Source organism: Platichthys flesus, chromosome 11, assembly GCF_949316205.1.
Source record: "Platichthys flesus chromosome 11, fPlaFle2.1, whole genome shotgun sequence".
Classification (NCBI taxonomy): Eukaryota; Metazoa; Chordata; class Actinopteri; order Pleuronectiformes; family Pleuronectidae; genus Platichthys; species Platichthys flesus.
In genome coordinates, this window is record NC_084955.1 from 15,896,395 (window position 1) to 15,920,480 (window position 24,086).

The 24,086-nt window shown below is 42.4% G+C and overlaps 2 protein-coding genes across 2 annotated transcripts; one reads left to right on the forward strand and one right to left on the reverse strand.

Moving 5' to 3' along the window:
* The first annotated feature begins 662 nt into the window (after window positions 1–662).
* Window positions 663–7,895, forward strand: crot (carnitine O-octanoyltransferase). The gene is made up of 17 exons (XM_062399177.1): window positions 663–1,127; window positions 2,521–2,644; window positions 3,344–3,468; window positions 3,551–3,732; window positions 3,847–3,971; window positions 4,093–4,201; window positions 4,667–4,760; window positions 4,870–4,995; window positions 5,119–5,220; window positions 5,364–5,447; window positions 5,556–5,663; window positions 5,750–5,880; window positions 5,964–6,087; window positions 6,187–6,265; window positions 6,585–6,678; window positions 6,849–6,968; window positions 7,286–7,895. Exons 2-17 carry the CDS (start codon window positions 2,530–2,532, stop codon window positions 7,404–7,406), a joined length of 1,839 nt encoding a protein of 612 aa, XP_062255161.1. The 5' UTR covers window positions 663–1,127; window positions 2,521–2,529; the 3' UTR covers window positions 7,407–7,895.
* A 433-nt stretch (window positions 7,896–8,328) lies between these two features.
* On the reverse strand, window positions 8,329–23,237 carry abcb4 (ATP-binding cassette, sub-family B (MDR/TAP), member 4). Its single transcript, XM_062399175.1, has 28 exons — window positions 23,173–23,237; window positions 22,855–22,928; window positions 22,220–22,301; window positions 21,234–21,405; window positions 21,083–21,131; window positions 20,061–20,252; window positions 19,487–19,658; window positions 19,237–19,361; window positions 18,564–18,735; window positions 18,325–18,438; window positions 17,306–17,416; window positions 17,098–17,223; window positions 16,812–17,015; window positions 16,551–16,721; window positions 16,134–16,295; window positions 15,806–15,991; window positions 15,451–15,597; window positions 15,252–15,356; window positions 14,768–14,845; window positions 13,883–13,966; window positions 13,550–13,753; window positions 13,345–13,445; window positions 13,103–13,243; window positions 12,305–12,461; window positions 12,013–12,210; window positions 10,733–10,939; window positions 9,779–9,925; window positions 8,329–9,612 (listed from the first exon to the last, which is right to left on the reverse strand). The coding sequence occupies exons 2-28, from the start codon at window positions 22,917–22,919 to the stop codon at window positions 9,406–9,408; spliced, it is 3,879 nt and encodes a 1,292-aa protein (XP_062255159.1). The 5' UTR covers window positions 22,920–22,928; window positions 23,173–23,237; the 3' UTR covers window positions 8,329–9,405.
* Window positions 23,238–24,086: the final 849 nt, after the last annotated feature.

A 24,086-nucleotide genomic window follows, 5' to 3' on the forward strand; every position in this document is an offset into this window, starting at 1 on the left:
TTTATAAAATGTGAAAATACCTTCGGCCCATATGGGAATGTCGACCCTCTCATTCCAAACTTTGAGTATTAATCTGTTTCTGTAGCAGCAGCTGATTAACTTGAAAGGCTTACACAACATTATGACCCTGGCTGCAGAGATAAGCTCTAAATCAACCACATCAGGCCCACTGAAGGACTCATGTCATTGAAAATATTTTGTTTGTAATGTAATTACATGTGGGCCTATAAGTATTATTTTAACACACACTAATATATTTCAAATTTGTTATTGACCATAAAATGGATATGGATACGATAATGGATAGATAGTTAGATAGATAGATCACTTTATTGCTGTGTTAGAGTAGCAATAACATATCACACAAACATACATAGATAGATTGATAGATAAATAAATAGATAGATTGATAGATTGATTGATTGATAGATGAGAGATAGAGAGATGGATAGATGGATAGATATATAGATAGATAAGGAGATAGAGAGATGGATAGATAGATAGATTGATAACTGAGTTTATAACTGTGTTAAGTGTAGCAATATCATGTATACATATAACATATATCACACAAACATAGATAGATAGATAGAGAGATGGATAGATAGATAGATAGATAAGTAGAGAGAGAGATAGATAGAGAGAGAGATAGAGAGATGGATAGATTGATAGATTGATAGATAGATAGATAGATAGATAGATAGATAGATAGATAGATAGATAGATAGATAGATAGATAGATAGATTGATTGATTGATAACTGACTTTATTGCTGTGTTACGAGCAATCCCATTTATCACACAAACATGAACATACAGGCACAGGTAATAGATACAGTGTATATTAATAGTATAATTATATCTATAAATGTAAAGTCTAATTGTAATATATGAGTTATTAACAGTGACAGTGATCACAATGACATTTCTCAGTCCCTGCACACTGACCTCGTGGTTTCCGTCACAACGCCGGGGCAGTCCTCCGCCCATGCGCAGTGCTCGTGGCGTGCTGGCAGCGGGACAGAGGTTCACTGGGGGAAAGGTGAAACTTGCTGGTCCGGGGAACAACACCAGTAGCTTGTGCTGGGAGTCGATGCTGGGAGCTGCAGGCAGCGGGACCTGGACGAGGTAAGCTGCGTCCGACGGACAGACATGTCGTTAAAACAACTCAAACACGCACGTATCGTGTTGATGTTGTTGTTGTGGTAGCATTAGCCATTAGCCGCAGCTTACATACAGCAACATCCTTGACGTGAGCTAACTCGATGGTTATGATGTTCTGAGGTAACGAGAGGATGAAAACAGTTAACAGACAGTTTGGTTGCGTGTGTGTTTATCTGTTAAACTGAGCACGGATCAGACAAGTTTAACCAACAGTTTAGAGAGTTTTCTGGTCTTAACTACGAGTTAATAATTAGATATATGACCAATTTCAATTTGCACAATATAACAGATTCTAAAACAGTGTCGGTGTTTATTCACATGCTAAACAAACAGGGTGGACACGGTTAAATCCAGGCTCTTCACTGCTCCTGCTCCTGTTTCCTCTGTGGGATCATCCCAACCTCAGAGAAAATAGCTTTAGCTTTAGCATTGCTCGTGTTTTAGGTTTTAAAGGAGCTGCAGCTATCAGTGGTCATCAGTCCGGAGTCATCTGTCAGTTGTTGTGCTATTAGAATGTGTCAAATCCTTTGTTTGGTCAGGAATCTCTGTTAAACGCCACCAGAAGCCAACGTCAAGTCTGTAACTTGCTAGTTTTTGTTTCACTCAAATGTTTTGAACCAGCAGGTGTCACATGTTCTGAGATATAAAAAACAAACAGAAGCAGCTTCTCCTCATATTTAAGAGACTGAAACCAGTGAAAGTGACATCAACTGACCATTTGATTTACAAATGAACATAAAGGTCAATCATTGGCTCGTTCCAGCTTCACAGATTTACAGCTTCCCTTTATGGTTCATAAAAGGAAACTGTGTATTGATTCCAAAGAGGAAACACACCAAGGCGTGCTTGCTGTAGGAACATTTAAAAGCCTTCATTAGTGTGGCTAATGCATGAATGATCAGGGTGACTAACTACATAAGCATTACATAGCCCTGGTGATAAAAGCTTTTACATTTCTCCACAGCAAAAGTGCTTTGGTTTATTTCCTTTTTGTGGGATTTTTTGAATCATGTAATTACAAACAGATTTTCTCCCCTTTTGCCTTTCTACAGAAAACTGAATATATACAGTGCGTTTTTTGGAGTCTCTTGGTGTAACCAATCATAGCCAATTGCATCCATATTCTCAGAATTTACACTTACACGTGATCCATTTTAAAATGTTAATTAAACAGTATTAAATACACACTCTTTGTTCATGTACAAAGACATTTTCAGAATAATGTCTGAAGAATTCTCTGAGATCAAATTAAGAGCCTGCAAACAGCCACTGAGTCACACTCTGTCAAACCAGTGAGACAAACTAATGTCAAACTGATGTTTCAGCTTCACACAGTCAACATTGATTTGTATTACAGGGAGAAGAAATGGCTAATCTGTTGTCAGAGTCTCAGGCGGAGCGGACCTTCCAGTACCAGAGCGTCCTGCCTCCCCTGCCTGTACCAACACTAGAGAGCAGCCTTTCCATGTACCTGGATGCTGGTAGGTTTGTAGCTTGGTGCAAGGGGCGGGGCCTCAGTAACAACTTACAAAACAAACTATTAACTCAAATGATTTCTGCACGTAAAGAGCCAAGAAACTGGGCTGTGGTTTTGATTTGTTGGTGGCTGTGCTCATTGGTTGGTATTACTTTCATAAGCAGAAAAGTGCTACATTAACATGATTGGTTAAATGGTAGTCATTATTCAATTCACCCAAGATTTGTATCGGTCGACAATGGTAATTATTTCTTCATCTTGAAGTAGATATATCTTAATCATTTTCTTTTTAATGAAAAGCATAAATTATGAATATTCTTACTTTGCCCCCTAGCCTTGAAAACCGTATCTTATCTTTGAACTCACCCCTAACGATAAAGACCAATTGGTATGACAACATTTTGTTTTCACCAACTCTGAACTCTTCTGGACATTAGTGCAAAACAAGATCTTGTATCTTGTCGAATTGGCGCTTTAATGTTTTAATTAAAATGTAACATGGTATTTATCAATATACCGTTCCTCAGCTCTTTGGGTCTGTCTCCCTAGAATTATATTTCTCCACATAATCCAAATTTCATAGTAGTTTAACTCTCATTCTATAATTATCATCATATGCAAGTGTCATTTGGTGTTATAATTAACATATATGACCACAAGTTGTTTGTTGACTGAATCACTGACTGGTTTCTGTTGCCAACAGTTCATCCATTTGCCTCTGAGAAAGAGTTTAAGGCGACCGTGGACATTGTGAGGAAATTCCAAGAGGGTGTTGGTAAAGAGCTGCACCAGAAACTACTGCAGAGAGCCAGGACGAAGAAGAACTGGGTACGTGCATCAACTGTAAAGGTCTTGGTCATACACATGTCCTCTTTTATCCTATTTAGCTGACTATGTTTTTATTCACCAGTTGGAAGAATGGTGGTTAGACGCAGCGTACCTGGAGGTCCGCATCCCCTCTCAGCTGAATGTGAACTTTGGAGGCCCGGCGCCGTACCTCGAGCACTGGTGGCCTCCTGCAGAGGGAGTTTACCTGCAGAGGGCCAGTATAAGCACATGGCACGCACTACAGTACTGGGACCTGATCCGCACGTAAGACAGCCTCACACTTCAACAAGCCGTGTTTTTGTGGTGTGCTCTACATGACTACATGTCGTCATGTAAATATGTCATTTTGATTTCTTTTCTCTCTTCTGCATATTTCAGCGAGAAGCTGGCTCCTCAGAAAGTTGGAAAAACGGCATTAGATATGGATCAGTTCCGAATGCTGTTCTGCACCTGCAAAGTGCCCGGAGAAAAGAAGGACACCATCCGTAACTACTTCAAGACAGGTACAATAAACATGGCCGTTATCTTTAACCATTAGTACACCTGCATAACCATATTTAAATACCACATTTCTTCAGCTAACATATTTCTGTTGTGTAATGGTCATTTTTTGTTGTGTCACAGAGCGTGAGGGTCCGTGCCCCTCCCACTTAGTTGTGATGTGTCGTGGACGGATCTTCACATTTGATGCACTGTCTGATGGACAAATCCTCACTCCTCCAGAACTTTTCAGGTAGTTAGTACACAATTGTGTAGTTAATACACAAGAACAAGAACACAACCCAAATATGATACCTAGTACACAAATATGAAATCTGGTACCCAAGAGAACAAACTTAAACTAACTAATTAGACAACTAAAGATGCAAACCTTACAGTCGCTCTAGGAGGAAAACAATGCAAGCCTCATATTCTGGTAACATCTCTTTTCACACTCGTATCTCCACACGTCTTGGCTCCTTCTTATAGGACATTTAAATAAATATGTAAATTACAGATGTTTTATTTTCTTGCTCGCTCCAGCGTCATGAGAGCAGTTGCTCATAACAGCTTGCTGGTGTCTGTGACTCTTAACTATTATTGTTAACATGCAAAAAATCTATTCAAAAGATCGTAAAGAGTGTTGAATGTAATTTGAGAGCAGGACAAGGAGGATAATTATCATAACTGTACTAACTAACTATCATAACCTGTGCAGGCAGCTGAGATATGTGAAGGAGCGCTGTGAGGGAGAGCCAGAGGGAGACGGAGTCGCTGTTCTCACCTCAGAGGAGAGGACTCGCTGGGCGAAGGTGAGGCTCCTTCAGAGACATCTTGGTCAATAAGGTGTATCACAGAGTGTAAACAATCTAAAAGTAAAGAACAGCTCTGTCAACATGTATCTGTTGACTGTCTCCACAGGCCAGAGAGCATCTAATAAGCATTGATCCTCACAATAACACCATCCTGGAAACCATTCAGAGCAGCCTGTTCATCATATCTCTGGACGAGACCAAACCCTACTCCACTCCAGAGAACTACACAAATGTACTGGCTGCACACATGTTGAATTATTTATAACTCCACCACGTGACCTTGTTTAAATCATGTTCTGTCCACAGGAATAAAGCAGTGTGTCTTATTTTTGTGACTTTTAAATCCTGAACACAGATGACCCAGGAAGCACTTAAAGGAGACCCCACAATCCGCTGGGGAGACAAGTCGTACAATTCAATCTGCTTCTCAGACGGCACTTTTGGATCCACCTGTGATGTGAGTTTGTATGTGTAATGGTTGGAGAGATTGTAGACTAAATTGGATTACTAGTACAGTGAGGGGTAAAGCTGATAATGCTGCTTTTGGTCCCTCTATCGTGACGTGAAATGAACAATAGCTCAAATGAAATTGTTTTGCAGCATGCCCCATATGATGCCATGGTCCTGGTGTCTCTGTGTTGGTATGTGGACCAACAAATCAAAGCCACAGAAGGCGAATGGAAGGTGAACTCCTCCATTTATTTCTTTTGTTTCCGAACATAGAGTTAAATATTTTAATTTTAAATGTATTCTCTCACTTCTCACTCATTGATTATGTCTTATGCTTTGAAGGGGTCAGACTCAGTCAGGTCCATGCCCCTTCCTGAGGAGATGGTTTTTACTGTGGACGAGAAAGTCCTCAGTGACATCAGCCAGGCCAAGCAGCAGTACCTGGAGACTGTGGGTTAATAGTAAAATGACTTTTGCATAGTTAGAGGTGTTTGTGTACTGTCTCACTCACTGTCTCACTGTCACTGGTTTTATAGGCACAGGACCTGCAGATTGTGTGTTACGCCTTCACTGCATTTGGAAAAGCAGCCATCAAACAGAGGAAGCTGCATCCTGACACCTTTGTTCAACTGGCGATGCAGTTGGCCTATTACAGAATGCACAAAAGGTGTGGACTCTGTAATTTGCGTGTGCTTTTAGTGATATTTAAAGTGGAGTAAGTAAGAACACGTCTCTTCTTCGCCCTCTCAGGCCCGGTAGCTGCTATGAGACAGCAATGACCCGCAAGTTCTACCACGGCAGGACGGAGACGATGAGACCCTGCACCCAGGAGGCTGTGAACTGGTGTCGAGCCATGATCGACCCCTCATGTGATGTGAGTCAGTGTGTGTGTGTTTGTGTGTCTGGCAAAATCTCACAAAGTACACAGGTGGACTCAGTCATTTCTTAATTGACATCATCGTTTCTCCCTCAGGTTATTAGCAATAGGAAAGCCATGCTGCTGGCCTTCGATCGACACAACAAGCTAATGGCGGAGGCCCAGAATGGAAATGGTCAGTTTTTGTGACATGAGCTTTCAGAGCAGGTCTCAAAATGATTTTGTGTGAATTCAAATGATGGTGATTACAAATCAGAAAATAATTAGAAAGAAGAGTGCAGGCAAAGGAAAGATCACAAGTGCAGTAAAACTGGATTCACAGATGATGGATTACAGCATCTTGTCTAATTAGGTGTTGTATAATATCCCTCATACAGGAAGTATCACCAGTGAATGAATCATTTATTCTGAACACTAGCAGCTCCATAGAGCAAACTTTTTACTTGTTGGTTTTTAATATCAGCCCTTTTTATATTTCTTGACATTGTTTCCAGGTTTCGACAGGCATCTGCTCGGCCTGTATCTTATTGCTAAAGAGGAGGGAGGTCCCATCCCAGAGCTCTTCATGGATCCCCTCTACACAACGAGGTACAGTCTCTTCTCTGTGCCCTGCTCAAGACCCCCCACTACATTTTAGCTGTGACATTAGATGACAGATGTAGAAGCACAAAGATCACAACTCTTTTAGATATACTGTATGGTGATAAAGATCGTTAGGTCTCTGCTGGTCTGTAACTGGGTTGTGTTCGTGTCTGCAGTGGTGGTGGTGGTAACTTTGTGCTGTCGTCCAGTCTGGTGGGCTACACCACAATTCTGGGGGCTGTGGCTCCCATGGTGCACCAGGGCTACGGCTTCTTTTACCGCATTAGAGACGACAGGTGAGCAGACAGGACATCAACATGTTTTCATTAAACGCTTCCTTTGTGTGGAAATTTAAGTTGATGAAATTACGATGATCTTTTTCGTTGTCAGCTCAAATAAATGCTTCACAAAGCAGTAACTTTTTTATTATTCTGCTGATCTTTTTATTGAAGTTTGGCTACGGTATTGGTAGTGGTAATTACTCTTGATATCAGTATCAGCATTAGCCCCCCCAAAAATCTATATCTGTTGGGCTCTAGCTCTTTTTACTTGTTGGATGAAGACAATATCTCTGCAGCTGTGATTTAATCCACGCTCTCTCTCTTCCCTGAAGGATTGTGATCTCCATCTCAGCGTGGAACTCTTACCGCCCGACAGACGCTTCGACCCTTTTTAACCACTTCACCAGCTACCTGCACCAGATGCTTCACCTGGCCACCACATCTCAGCTTTAAAGACACATAAGTGCTGAGCTGAAGCTGATTTACACATTTGCCTTTTACCTCTGTGTCTCAGTGTGAGCGTCAATGCACATTCGGTTCACAAACCTTCAGCTAATCACCAGATAGCAAGCAGATCAATGCAAAGACACGGAATCACTGAATCACTAGTTACCTTTAGGGGATATTTACTAATATCTCAAGTTATGTTTTCTATTTCATTTTGGGTGAGTAATCTGGTGAAAATGTTCTTCCAGGTGTAAATATATTTTAGTATTATTCTTGTACATTTTAGATTATTTAAATGTTGTTTAATCCATTGTAAAACCAAGCTGATGATGGTTGCACTCAGTGGTGAAAGAAACTGAAGCTCCTCTACACAGAACTGTGAAAAATAACTGCTGCTACTCTTAGGCCTTGGAATCTGCTGTAATAATGATGTACTAAAAGGCATTCCAATTAAACCAATAAAAAAGAAATATGAAAGAAATTTAAACAAAACAATTGTTTAAGGTTCGTCTGTTTAGTTAGGATTAGTCTTCCAATGGAAATCTACAGAAAAATGTAACAAATCCTCTATTAAACAAGGGACTAAAATGATCAGAAATTTACAGATATCCTTTATTTTGCCCCCCAGTGGTAATTTGGAGGCATATCATTTTGTTTTCAGCTAAAGAAGTCCATACCAGACTTTAATTGATGTAGCATCTGTGTAGGCAGACTGTAAAATATATTTTGTCACTGTAGTATCTCAATTTATCATCAGAATATGTACTGTAGGTTTTGTCTGTCTATTTGAAACATTTTAGACGAGGGCCACTTTCTTTGATATTCTGTTTTAGTCCATTTCTTGATAAACTGTAACTATGCAACAACTCTACTGTACAGTGCTTTGAGTGCTCATCAGAAAAGAGACCATTAAACACAGACCATTGGCCGGAGTTTCAACATATTTTGCTTTAATTAAGAAGTGGAAATAATTCACATTTCACTTTAGCTTTTCGAAAACTAAAATTTGTGTTCATTCCACTGATCAGTTAGAAATTATATATTAATTATTATAACTGTTGACTAAGCGTTTGTAAATGGTAAAGTGTGAAAAAGAAAAATCTAGAAATAAATAATAAAGAGAATTTGAATGGTCGATGCTATTAAACTAATATATAAGAATATCCTTCATAAAGGTTAGTAATTCTGTGCATTTGTGCGACATTACATTCTTTGAGTGAGTGTATGAGAATCCACTTCTGCTTCTTGCTTGTCTTCAGCTGCGCAGGCCCTTCTGACCACGTCTTTAAACAAATCTTCTCAAATACATAAACAGGAGAACACACCGTGATGATTGCCAGTGTCAGGTCGATCCGATGTAATATGATACTGCATAAATCCAGTGCATTGCTTGCTTGAATCACTTCATATTTGTCATTTTGGTCACATTAGGTGGAACCAAATAATATCTGATAGTTTGTTAAAAGAGACTGAAATGATTCCCAGTGATCAACAAACAAGAATAAAGAAAGCGTGTGAGGATACAGTACAGTAATATTCCTTTTTCATAGCACACATTTACACTTGTCAAAAGGTGTTAAATAACATCCAAGTGTCCGAGTAAAGTGAGGCCTGAACAACACCAGCCCTGTGAAACTGATGCAGCTAAATAGAATTCAATCATTGAGTTTATGATTTATACCAATCTTTTGCTACTGTGTAAAAAAGTTTTCTGTAAAAAATATGTATAAATGTGGCAACAATTGAACAGTGGCAACGACGTGGCCTCTTAAAACTACCACACTCTATGAGCCAGTGTGTTACTTCCACAAGACTCTGGAGGCTTGGAGGTCCCAACTCCCAAAAGGCCTGGACACAGTCAGCACATCCGACCCCTCACTGACGCTGTGAGGCCGGGAGCTGGTGATAAGAGGCTCCCGGCCTCACAGAGAGTTGAATCCAGCCCTATGGATAGTGTAATGTAGAGATGATAAATAATCTGTCTGGTACTGCTCTCCCTGTTCTCTCAATGCCTCCCGTGGCCCATCTGTGTGGTGACCAGCATGTGGTAGACTCCCCTCTTGGCCAGCAGCTGCTGGTGCGTGCCTTGCTCGACCACGACTCCCCCCTGCAAGACGGCTATGCGGTCTGCGTTTTGGATGGTGGACAGACGGTGCGCCACGATAATGCACGTCCTGCCCTTGCTTGCCTGGTCCAACGCCTCCTGCACCACCTGCAGAGAGGGCAGAGCGACCACAGTGAGAACCAGGGGGCTTCCGACACTGAAATAACTTGGTTAAAAGACTTTGTTTGTGGAGGGAGGAAGTGAGTGAGAGATGAGGCAGAACAACATTCAGGATGAAGCTCAACAGATCACTGGTTTGCAAAGAGTCACTCACCTTCTCGCTTTCAGTGTCGAGTGCGGACGTGGCCTCGTCCAGCAGCAGCAGCATTGGGTTGCGGAGGATGGCTCGGGCTATGGCTATTCTCTGCTTCTGTCCTCCTGACAGCTGCGTTCCCTTGTCACCTGCTTGAGTATCGTACTTCTGCTCATTCAATCAGAGAGAGAGAGAGAGAGAGAGGCCACATGATGGTGTTACTGTAGATCACTAACATGATGACATGTGAATCCTGTAATCCACACCATGTTCCTTGTCATACTTTCTACAGGAGAATTGTTGTGTTACAGGTCTGTTCTTTTCTGGTATTATTTCAAATAAAATGTCCTGGAGAGAAACATATAATCGGTGCAATTTGAAGGTACCGGTCTCATTAAATCTTAGTCCAAGTTAATATTTATATTTTATTAATCCATCATTAGAAACTTTATTGAAATGTATGTTGAATTGTAGGCATGGTTGATATTTTTGACCTGCTGTGGACCCACTTTAACTAATTGGTTAGAAATGTACCCATTAGAAAAACGTCTTTACTAGCAATACATTATAAAAAATTTGCTTCGAGAGAACTTCCAACACAATGAATATGAAGCTCTTTTTATACGGTGTTTCTAACCCTAACCATGAACGGGAAGTTAACCGTTCTAAAAGAGGACGATGACTGTTGGACTCTATTCACCCCAGCAAGCGATTCACTTTCACCTGCATGTGTGTGTGTGTGTGTGTGTGTGATCCTCACATGTCAAAATGTCCTCTGCGAAAATACCAACAGTCAGAAACCCTTAGTCACATTTGTTGCTGTTGTATAATCCCTTGCACATTAACAGACATATCACAGTTGTAACTATTTATCTCTGTGACAAAAGAGAACTTTGAGATGTACAGATAGCTGCTTGTTGGCGAATGTGTGTGTGTGTGGGGGGGGAATCAGGCAGCCTGTTTATATTCCGTTACCTCCGGCAGCTCCTGAATGAAGCTGTGGATGTTGGCCGCTTTAGCAGCCGCCACTATCTCGTCCATGGTTGCGATGCGACTGTTGTCTCCGTAGGCAATGTTCTGGGCCAAGGTGCAGTCGAACAGCGTGGGCTCCTGGGACACGATGCCCATCTGGGATCTCAGCCAGTGGATATTCAGCTGTTTGGTGTTTACATTGTCCAGCACCTGAAGGGGGAAAATGGCAGAAGAGCAACATTGCTTAGCATCAGCGTAAATATGGACTTGTGCTTGAAGACATTGTCTTACAGCTTGCTTAAAACCGGCAAACCTGAGGGCGATTAGAGCTTTAATACAGAAACCAACCAGTCAAGTTGTTGGAAGTTGTTGGCTGGAAAACCAAAACAATGATCTGAAAGATAATAAAAGGCCTGTAGAAATGATGTGAGACCCAGAGGGTTATTATCTGAGGTTGTGAAGAGAAGTCTTAATGGAAGAATTCCTGAATCCTGAGCAGCAGGAACAGTCTGACCTGTCATATATATGTAAATATGAACAGAGCAGCGTATCACAGCACAAACTACATTAAAAGATGCTCAGTCAATATGTTTTTTACCTAAAAGTCTTTATACTAAGTGTCATATAATATGTAATCATTTTCCACCGGCATACGTTCTGTAGTTCACACTCATTGGTTTCAGTCCCTTAAGCACATCTGTTTTTTGATGTAGATCTTTGCAGCATTTCTCGCAAAACAAGTCACAAAAATCTTGTAATGGTAATGAAGATTCAAAATCCTGCTCCCACAACAAAAGTGAATGGGCCGATACTCCTCCCTTCCACCAAGTTTGAAATAAATTATGTTTAGTAGTTTTGGTGTATTATTCTGTCAATAGACAAATAGCCAAAGCTATGAAAACCTAACCTTCTTAGTAGAGGTAATAATAAAATCATCATTCTAAAAGTCAGCAAATCACAGTGAGCAGGGATCCACCACTTCAAAACATCCCATTAAGCGTCTAGACTCTAGAAGCTTAATCGGATCTAGAGGAACAGAAGAAAACCACAGTGACTAATTATATTCTCCAGTGTCTCACAGGTGTGTCAGCAACCGCATTGATCCCATCAAGATAAAACCAGCTGCTTATTACCATCTGGATAGCTACACACGCTACACAGGCCTCATAATGTCCCAGTATCATCAGTGCAGTGCTGTAAAGTCGCCATAAACTCTCCTCCCAGCTAAACATTAGCCAAAGGACAGTAGGTGAAGAGGCATGAGCGTGTGTTTGTCCACTCACCACGCTGCCCTCTCTGGGGTCGTAGAACCGCTCCAGCAGCTGGATGATGGTGCTCTTCCCACAGCCGCTGCTCCCCACCAGGGCCAGCGTCTCCCCCCGCTTCACCTCCAGATCCAGGCCCTGGAGGACGGGCAGGTTGGGCCGCGAGGGGTAGTTGAACCTGACATTCTCAAAGTGCACGTTGCCATCAAACCTGTCCTGGAGATCGGAGGAGATAAGAGACGTGTTCAGCATGTGTGTTGAAGAGCAAGGGTCTCATCGGCCGTGTGAGAAAATATAAACGCTCACGCACCGGTGTCTCTCCTTCCTGTGAAAGATTGTCAATGGCAGGCTCCAGATTCATCAGCATCATGAGGTGCGAAGCCGACATTTTGGCTTTAGCGTAGTTTGGCGCGAAGGAGTTGGCCTCTCCGATCGCCATGGCGCCGTACAGAACTGCCGAAATCACACTGGGAGAGGAATTCAAATCGATTAAAGACATAAACACCCATTTTACTTTTTTAAATTTCAGTGGATGAAATCTAGTTTTTTTTTTACTTTTCCAATTAAATACTGTATCTCAGTATCATCTGCTATAGATTGGCACAAAATCTGATGCAGACATTCACGGTTCCCATCGAATTTATCTTGTTTCCACACAAAAAAAATGTCTTATCATATACTATAATCTATATTTTTATGATTGCATGCCAACACCAGATATAAATCTCAAGGTTATGTGTTGACATAAAACGTTTCATAAGAGTGGGTGGTAATAACAACAAGTTTTATAGTTTTAACGTCCTTCAAATGATTGTCTTCGTGTAGCGGCTCTTTGTAGTATTAAATAAATGAGGGAGGCTCCTCCCAGCCATGACAGTGAATTACATGACCATCCTATAACTCGTGTGTGTGTGTGTGTGTCTGTGATCCAGCAGCAAAGGTAAAGTTCTCACATGCCTCAGTGCAGGTTAATGATTAAAAGGCAAATAAACACTCACTTCTCTCAGCAGGAAAGCTTTGGTCTGACATAACAGGCTGTCATCGACCAGCGTTTTAACCTTTATCTGAAACTAATACTTCTCCAGTTGACAAAAAAACATTTACTCACAGGAAAACGCCCTGAACATCCATCCTTCCTTCTTCAATAAGCCAAGCTCCAAATCGGAAACAGCCTGCATAAGCAAAGTAGATCATGGCCTGGGAGAAGGCGAAGGTGGCACCGTACACGTGGGCCTTTTTTGTGGAGTTCCTGCACAGAGAGGGAGAGAAATGTGCGAGGACAAATTTATAAAATGTGATTGAATTACATATAGGATTTTGTGTAATTGGTGGATCCGTCACTTCTCCTACTTATATGGCACTTCAAGGTTTTTGTGATACAAAGACTCAAACTTGGGTTCTCTGGTGAGAGAGGCCACAGTTCGGATATTCTCTATGGCTTCTGTAGAAATCTGGAGACACACAGTACACGAATGTTACGTGTACAGTACATCACTGGCACCTCTCCTTAGAGTGCCAATTAACTGAAAAAAGGACATTTCTGTGGATATCTTGCCTTTCCAGCCTTCTCTAACTCCTTCTTGTCCTCGACAGCGTGGCCAGTGAGCAACTTCATCTCCACAGCTCCAGCCAACACCATGGCGGGCACCACAGCCAGGATGAGGAGGGTCAGCTCCCAGCCGTAAATAAAGGAGATGATCACACTGGTGCCCAAGTTGGCAAAGTTCTGAGCCAGTGTGGCCATGCGTACCCCTGTGGCCTGAGCAGAGAGATCACGGGAGCACAGCAGACGACATGATCAGTGGATGTATCAGGCGTTTTTTGTTGGTCTTCTGTGACTAATTCGTTTTATTCGTTTAATGGGAGTGTGACCGTCGTTGAGACTTACCCCTTGTACTTGTGCAGCATCCGTGGCCAGTCTCGTGGTGAGCGCCCCCACACTGTTTTTCGGGTTGTCAAACCAGCTAAGATCCTATAAACGAAAAACAACAGTGTTCATGGCAATACAAATAAGTAATTGTATAGAACCATTATTTCCATATAACATTGAATATTATTACTAAATAATCAACAATTTAAACTGAAGGCATTTATTTATCAAGCCTTAAAGGACCCATCGTATGCCCATTTTACCACAGTTGATATGGTTCCTTGGGGTCTTCGTGAAATGTGAACATATTTTGGTCAAAAGACCGCGGAGACACTCTCCCCCGGGAGACGCACTCTCTACGGTTGAGCGCGCTAGCTTGCCATCATCACCATCATCTCACCGGCTCGCGAGCTAACGCCGGAGCTAACAGGTTCCCCGGGGGCTCCGGGGGCTAATGCCAGAGCCCCCGTGATGGTGGTGATGATGGTGATGATGGTCCAAGGCTCTGTAGCGAGACTCCCTACATGGGCATGGTTGGAAAATACGAATTTTCGGGTCGTAATCCCATTGGACACACTCTAGCATATCGTTTCTGACATAGAGTAACCACAAACATAGTTTTTTGGACGGTAGACATGCCAGATACCCAAATTAACGTGCAGAAGCACTACAAAAGTGCAATTTCCATAATATGTCCCCTTTAAAGATTGAGAGCATGGGATTTGGTTTGATTTTACTGATAGTGCTGGGAAAATAAGCAGATTCAAATGTTGGTAAACTCAAGCAAATACACCCCACATAATTCATCATTGACCCTCTGGTTTCTACATTGAGGAAGTAACGTATGGGTCGTCACTAGGTCTCAGGTCTCTCAGGTCTCTCAGGTCAGGTTAGTGCACTCACCTGTCTCATCATGGCCTTGAAAGCCCCGAGTCTCAGTTTGAGGGTCAGAATCTCCCCGGATTTACCAAAACAGAAACCCTGTAAAGACCATTTAGAGAGAGGGGACGTCAGCACAGCTGGACAAAGGGTTTATCCTGCAACAGTGTCGTCTGTAAACAGCCTGTGTGATGGTGCAGGTCACACTTGAACAGTGTGAGGATTGGGATGCATTTTCTGAATATTATAGCACGTAAACCATTTCAACTAGCAACCCACAAACTGAACATGAGCATTATATCTTTCCTTTAAAGACATTATGGAATATATATTGACGCTTATATGGTTATAGTTACAGTTTCTCTTTAGCTGTGAGTTAGATGGAGAGATTGACTCTGTCTGTCTCTTCTGGACAGATGTCTGATCTGAATGTCAATCTATTTGGAAGCCACTGAACACAATTGAGAAACATATGTACATCAACAGGTGTGCGCATAAACATGCATACCTGTAGAAACATGGTGACAAATGATACACCTCCGATCACAGCAAACATGAGGGAAAACAATGTTGCTCTCTGTCTGACGAGCTCTTGATCCTTCTCTGCAAACACCTGAGAGGAGAAGAAAACATCTCATTTGTAGCATTTTAGCGGACACGAGACACGGAACAACCTCTGTGGTGCGCAGACACTGAGAGGAACCTACGGTGATGATCTTGGAGAAGATGATGGCGAACACTGGCTGCATCGCGCCGTTGATGATGGCACAGACGGTCCCCACCAACATGTACGGCCACTCGGGAAGGTTGAGACGCAGCACTTTGAGGAAGGACACGGGGGGCACGTTCTCATCCTGCAGGAAGAGAGGGAGAGAAGAGCTGAGTCACATTTTCTTTTTTCATCTGCCTCATCATTTGATTTATTTGGAAAGAATCACGACCAATCGAACTACACAGAGAAATAGTCATGGGTTCCACAGCAAGGACAAATAAACAAGGGGAGGGTGATGCTGGGTCTCTAAAATCCTTTTTGCTGTGCTGAGATGTTCCACCAAATCTCACCTCCTCAGTCTCATCCTTGTCAGACTCTGTCTTCTCTTTCCCTCCCTCTGACGCACTCATAGAGGAGCCTCTTGTGGTCTTCCTCCTGTACGGAGTGCACTCGCTGAGGGAATCGGCCAATGGGCTCTTCTCGTCCACAGACAGCTCCTCCTCTGCTTCCTTCGCCTCCTCGACGTCCTGAAACGTCTGCGGACGGGAGAGATGATACACAGTCAATATGAAGGACAGACCACTTTGAATTTGGTTTTGAGACCAGACTAATGTCAATGCATGTGTTACTGCGTGTGTATGTGTGTGTGCGTGCATATGGTGTGCGTGTGTGTGTTACCTGTGTGGTGACCAGTCTTTGGTAGATTCCCTTTTTCTCCATCAGCTGGCTGTGAGTCCCCACCTCTGCAACTTGACCATCCTGGAACCCAGCGATGACGTCAGCATTTCTGATGGTCGAGAGGCGATGGGCCACGACGATGGTGGTGCGACCCATTCGGACCTGAGTGCAAGGATTCGATTTACAAGAAGGAGCTGACATTTTGATTTGTGTTCAACATGTGAGGTGAGGCCTTGTGAGATTACAGCAGGAAAAAGTCCAGGACATTCACAGCGGGTGAGTGGAAATATTTCCCCGACAGCTTAGAGTCAGCATCCATACTAGTGGCTCTGTGATGTTGTTTGTAGTAGTAGTAGCCTAATTTATGTTTTTAAATTGCATTTCTTATAAATGGCGCCCCTGATTGTGTGTCTGCACCTTGTCGAGTGCAGCCTGCACAATGGTCTCACTCTCTGCATCCAGAGCAGATGTGGCCTCGTCCAGCAGAAGGATCTTCGGGTTGCGGACGAGAGCACGGGCGATCGCGACCCTCTGCTTCTGTCCGCCGCTCATCTGGGTCCCTCGGTCTCCGACCAGCGTCTCAAACTTCTGCTCAGTGGTCAAATTCTCAGCGTTAGCAAGTGGTGCATAAAGTGTCTAATATGCACAGACGACAGGGAGTCTTGGAAATGTTCTCACATCGGGAAGCTTAATGATGAAGTCGTAAGCGTTGGCCTCCTTGGCGGCTTGTTCGATCTCCTGGTCCGTCACGTCCAGACGGCCGTACCTGATGTTCTCAGAGATGGTGGTGGCGAAGAGGATGGGCTCCTGACTCACCACGCCGATCATCTCCCTCAGGTAGCGGACGTTGAGAGAACGGATGTCGTGACCATCAACAAACACCTACCATGAAGGAGCGAGATGCAAAATCTATTGGATGGATTTGACCAAATGAAAAAGGAAAAGCTTTGGAGACATCACTCACGGCTCCGTCCTGAGGATCGTAGAACCTCTGCAGCAGCTGGACCGTGGTGCTTTTACCACAGCCACTGCTGCCCACTAACGCCATGGTCTGCCCACTCTTCACACTTAGAGACATGTTCTTTAATATCTATAAATGATATAAACAATATTAGAGATCAGATACAGAGTGATGTAATTTAATGTCAGGAGGTGTCAGCAGGGGAACATACTTGGACATCCGGCCTTGTGGGGTAGCTGAAGTGAATGTTCTTAAACTCGATGTTTCCTTTGATGGAGTCAGGCTTGAAGCCGGCCTCCGAATAGCTGTCGATGGTCGGATTCTGTTGAGAGACACAAATATTTTCATTCACGTCTCCTTTCTGGTTGTGGGACCTGATTATTATCATAACTTCTAACAGACAATAGGAGGAAGGTTGCCCCCCCCCCTCCCCCTCCAGGTTAGGGTGAATGTATTGAATGAAGCAATTGTTTATTTTCATTGCTCTTTGTCTCTGTGCACTAACTCTGACACGCACACACACATACACAAACAGAAACACACACTCTGGATCAGCGCAGGAAATTCGAGTCTGTTTTTACAGATTCTGTGGAGGCATCACCCTGCAGTGTTAGGGTAAAACTTCATAAAAGTTATTCGCAATAAAAGTATAAAGTAAATCACATGAGGGTCACTATATAAATTCCACAGATAAAATGATGGTAAAATGTAATAAATACGGCCGAGTGTTCACAGGGTCCTAAAACCTGGAACATGGATCAAAGAATTCAACTCTTTCAGCCTCCGGGTTTTTTCATTTGTAACAGATGCATTACTCAGCCAATAGTCTGAGTGAGAGAGGAGATGTCAGTTCCAGCACAAGATATCCTCTGTACATGTGTGATAGAGGTGCATAATTTAACTATTTTAATCTGAGGTTAGTCCCACTGCTCAAGTTTGAACTATTGTTTAGTAACCAAGTTGCTTTCGGTTGAGGAAGGAGTTGGAGCCACAGTTGTGCGGTATCAACCAGAATGACCTGCAGTCCCAGCATGGGATCAAATTAGAGCAAAAAGCCAACATCTCATTACTGACTCCAGGTTGTTGGCTGCTTCAAAGCGACGACCCACAGCGCCTGAGTTCAGTCGGGCACGTTCAGTGATAAGAACTGACAAGTGCTCGGCAGCAGAGAGATGAAAAAACTATGATATTTTCTGTGATGTAGATACTTGAAAATGTTTAATTCCTTACGTTGTCAATGATGCTGTACACTTTATGTGCAGCTCCCCGGGCACTGGCAAAAGTCTGGATGTTGGCGGAGGACTGTCCCATGGTGAACGCTCCAATGAGCACCACGAAGAGCACCTGAAGACACACAATCACACATCGACAAACACACACACACACACACGTCAGTCTGAGCTGCACCAGAATCTCCTTTATATTCAATGGGAAAAAATATATAATTCGGTCATTACGTGTCTACTCACAGTAAGTACACTCCCAATGGTGTATTCATTGCTCAGGATGAGAGTACTGCCGTACCAGAAGGCCAGGGCATAGGAGAGGTAGATAACCATGAAGGTGAAGCCCATGGAAATGTTCGCAGACAGAGCCTTCTTTATTCCCATAATCTTAGCATCCTCCAAGTTTTTATGATACCTGTGGTTCAACACATACACACACACACACACACACACACACACACACAAAACCTTTCAGTGAAGAACCTCAATCAGGAGTTTGGTATTACTGATGCGTTACTTATTTGGTGAGTTACTGAGGAATCCAGAGAGAGCTCCTGTCGTGGAAATACTTGCCACTACAGGCTGTATGTAGGCTACACATGTGTGTGTGTGTGTGTGTGTGTGTGTATCCTTTTCATTTTTATCGCTACCCGTCTAATAAGCTCTGGAAGCTCATACGTTCAACTAAGGATCATGTGAGTGTTACTTCTATGTAAAGCAAATTAAGAACACAGATTCATCTTCTATGTGTTTTATTCATCTGCGTCTTTTCATAGCACTTTGACCCTGGACAGACTGGCTGGGTGTGTTAACAGTGTTTTATGAGCTCTGAAAGACATTAGGGAAGAAAGGGAGGCTAATATAGTGTGTCCTGCTCATGTGCGAGTACAGATGCTGTGTAACACAGTGTACACACCTCTTGATCTCTCTGTCCTGACCACTGAAGGCAAACACGGTCCTGATTGCCGCCAGCACCTCCTCTGCCACAGCTCCGGCTTTGGCGTACGCAGCCTGCTCTTTACTCGTGAAGCTCGTCAGCACCTATTCAGGCGAGGAAGAACTCAAGTCATTATTAATAGCAGCGGAAGCCTTGCGATCGACATTTGCATACATGGATAGCAAGAGAAAGCATGAGAGAAGCACTGAGAGATAAGATATGAACTTACTTTACTGAAAAGTGCTGCCGAAAGGCCCAGCGCAGGGCTCACCGCCAGGATGACCAGAGTCAGCTTCCAGCCTTTGGTGAAGCCGATGACGAAGGCCGACAGGAAGGTGGTGTAGGCCTGGATCAGCATCGCCGCCTTGTCACCAATGCCCTCTTGGATCTTATAGACATCACTGAAGCATGGAAATATAAACCACATTACCACTAATGCTCTTCAAAGTACCACATGTGACTGATATGGCACTTAGTGAAGCGCATGTGATCACTTAGGCACAACCGACCCCTTCAAGGTCCAGTGTGTGAGATTTAGGTGAAAGGGATCTATTGGCAGAAATTTTATATAAAATAATCTCGGTGATGTTTTCATGAGTGTGTGTTTCATCTAAATTGTGCGAATTGTTGTTTTCGTTACCCTAGAATGGGCCCTTCATGTTTAAGTGCTTTATATCTACATCGGGAGTGGGGTCCTTTCTGGAAGGGGAGGATGCGTGAGGGATGCTCAGCTGCAACATCAGCTCAGCAGTACATTCAGACTGTGATTAGAACTGTGAGCATGTGGCTCCTGTGGTACCCACTCTATGAGACGCGTGTTGAGCTCTCCAGTCTCGTTGACGTCGAACCAGCCGATGTCCTGTTGCATGATGCGGTGGAAGAACAGCTTGCGGATGCGTTTGACCTGCCGCCCGGCCGCCATGGTCCACAACGACACCTGCAGGTACGCTGCCACCAGCACAGTAGCTCCCATGATGGAGTAGTAGATGGCATAGCTGGGAGATGGGACGCATTGTGACGAATATGACTTTAAAAACATATCAGATCTGCTCAACATACTACTCACAGCAGCATTGAAGTGTATAACCATCAAATGGTTAAAACCAGACCCACCCACATACAATATATGGACCCAAAAAGTATGGGACATCTACCAAATGGAGCAAATCACATATTCATTAAGGCTCCCAAAGTCTATCTTTACTAAACGATGGGGTCCTCTCTCTGCGTTATTAATACAATGAGGGTTACTAAATAACCTCGCTCTGGGCCTCTGGTTGAGCGGTTAAAAGCATATATAGCACCTATGCTACTACATTCTGGAGTGGACAATTACTATTTCTTTATCACTGGTTTTATTTTCATTTGACTTTTTTTTCTTTTTTCTTGTTTCTTTCCTCTTTTTATTTAATAAGTGATGTATGTATCAATCATTTATTCTTATTCTTATCCCCCCTCTTTTTCTCTTGGAGTCAGCACTGTTTGATGTGTGTTGTTTTTTCTATGCATTGCACACTGTACTTGAATACCATGTATAACAATATTGTATACAGTTGAAAAATGGACAAAGAAAGTAACTGTCTGGAAATGCATATTGTTTTGATGAAAACTAAATAAAAAATAAGTAAAAAAAACAAAAACATATCTGATTAGACGTGAAGAAAAGTGTTAATTGTTTGATGGCAACAGAGGATTCATCATAATCCAGGCAAAACAATTTTTCTAGTAAAACTACGTAGGAGACTCTACAAATATAAAGGACACGCTCATCAACTCTAAAACAAAGTCACATCTGACGATTAGGTGACATTTGACAAAGTCTTACCGATTCATGTCCTCTTGTAGGGTGCTGTTTATTGGCAAGCCGGTGAAATCTAAAGACACAGGGAAACAAAAAACGCGGTCAGATGTCTTCTGAATTTATTTTAATCAGCAGAGGTATGTGTGCCCACGATGCCCGTAAACCCAAAACTCACTGGGGTAAATTACTGTGAAGTTGTCCGAGATCTCGCCGGTAGGAAAATTGACCAAGCTGTCAGTCATGTCCCCAAACACGATGCACATGAGAGGAAGCACGACGCCGTTGGCCATGGCCATCACCGTCCCACACAGGATCATGAAAATGTCCAAACTGTCTGCGAATCTGAACTACACTCACATAAAGGAGAGAGTGGAGAGAGAGAGAGAGAGAGAGAGAGAGAGAGAGAGAGAGAGAGAGAGCAGCTGAAATCAGGATCTGGAAGAATTTTGAGTTATCAAAGCAGAAAAGGAAAAAAAACGTTTAACTTTAATCAGCTATTATGTTCTCACAGCAGGGGACTGGTGGAGTCCACCCCAACAACAGGAGGATGTGCCGCACTCCCATCCTCTCTCCCTGCTCCCCCTCTGACGTCACACACACACACACACACACACGCTCAAGTATACCCAGAGACCCTTAGGACTGTTTATTGACTTCCATTCATTGTGGACAACCTAAATAATTCATTTCCCCTAAATTTAACCGAGACCAATAAATGCCTAACCCTAACTTTAACCTAACCACAATTCACAACTTGCCCCTGACCTTAATCAGCAGCTTCGAAATTAGGTTTTGGTTCTCAATGAGGACTGCTGGTCCTGACAAGATCATAGTTTATACTGGAGAAGGTCCTGAAGAGTAACACACACACACACACACACACACACACACACACACACACACACACACACACACACACACACACACACACACACACACACACACACACACACACACACACACACACACACACACACACACACACACACACACACAGTCTTACACAATGCTATTAAATTCGGTCTCTTCCCATTACTGTCTGGCTAACCTGATCTAAATCTTAAATCAATTTGTTCTTGTGTTCTCTCTCTCTCTCTGTGTGTGTGTGTGTGTGTGTGTGTGTGTGTGTGTGTGTGTGTGTGTGTGTGTGTGTGTTCTTACCACATCAATAGGGCCGACCATGGGCAGCTTTGGCGCTTTTTCTTTCTTCTTTTTATTTTCTTTGTCATCTTTACTGCCCTCACTGGAGGAGTCATCAACAAGAACACATGTTCACTTTTTTTTTCACTTTATATTTGACATGTGTCAAATATAAAGACTAAATATACTTTGCTTGCAAGAGAATCACAGAGACTCCTGTTAAATGTTGTATGAATTATATATATTTGTGTGTGTCTGTGTGGCTGTATGTAACAAACAAAAAGTGGTTTAGTTATAAGACATGTAAAAAGCTTATTATGAAATAAATAAAGCCAAGAAGCATATTAAGATGTACAATATTTTTAATTAATTAAATTATTACTGATATATATAAATACTTAAAATTTTATTAAATTAGAGTGTTCCACTTACTGCAAATTAAGAAAACGCTTTCAAATAGAATAGAACAAGTGCAATTGAAAACAACTTCATTCATTTGAAGAAACATTCGCTGTTAAAATTCTCACGTGTTTTTTCTATTTGCGTGCATTTCTAAATTTAAAGCGCGTTAAGCTCTCTCGGCCACCGTACTCATTGGTTGAGCAAATAAACTTAATTTCCGAACAGATTATGTTTTATAAAAACCTTTGACTTACCTTAAATCCCCGTTTAGTTGCAGTTTGTCAGCGGGCTGCTTTTCCTTCTCGCCCTTCCCCTCCATGTCTGGTCCCTGTCACAGGAATACGTAAGTCTGTTTACACTGCTTCATATAAACATTTTACTAAACCACAGAAGTGGAAGAACATGGGATCACATCTGGAAGATAAAACCGCCTGGGGTTTAAAGCTGGTTTGTCTCTCTTAAAGTCTGATTTGATTGATTTAAAAAAGGCATCATTATCCTCACCAGTAAATATGGTCATGAAATACACTAGGAGGTTATTATTCTATCAACAGGCGAAGTCTTATACTTACTCTGTTCCTCTAGATCCCCACACTGTGTCTGAGAAAGAGGCGGAGATCGGTCCAGTATATCAATACTCACCCTCCCACTCTTCCTCCTGACCCTCCTCCTCCTGTCACCCATCCTCACGTGGCTTGATATGGCTGCGTCGACGTCACAGGACGTATTACCTCACCTGCACATTCACCTGCACAAGTGCCTGTGGGTCACAGCTGTAAACGGGAGTCAAACCACCAAAATGACAGCAAAAAAATGATAAATAAAATAAAATAAAAAACTATAATTTATTTGAAATTGAATAAAACAAGGAAGGGACTTTAAATAAACACAAAGAGATACAACATTAAAATCTGTAAACCTGCACAAGTGACTGTGAGTCACAGCTCAGTTCAGAGACCACAGACAAATGTACAATGATCCTACAGAGGATGTAAAGGAAGCAAAATGACAGCAAAAAAAATACCTTATAAATTAGAATATGTAAAACAAAAAGGAAGGAATGAAGGGACACAAAATAAACACAAAAAGATGGAACGTTACAATCTGAACATAAGATGATGATAGAAAGTACAGAGTCCCCAAAACAAAATATAACACAAACCATATGGAGACCTTATAAGTAAATCCTCAGAAAAGAAATCTCTCTGTGACCCTTCAGGGGTTCCGTCAGAGAGACTATGACATCACATCAACATCTGTATGGTCAACGTTAAACAAGCAAATAAATAAACAGGAAAATTTGTTTTGTTTTTTTTTTACCGATGAATCAGCATTTTTTTCTGTTACCTCTAAGTAGTAAAAGACTGTAGACTGTAAAAGAAGTTGGAGGGCGACATGTCATCTCCAGAAAGTGAAGTGTCTTGATCACCCCCTGGTGGCTGGCTGCATTGAAGTAAGTCCTGCTTCTATGCCAGTGGATGGGACG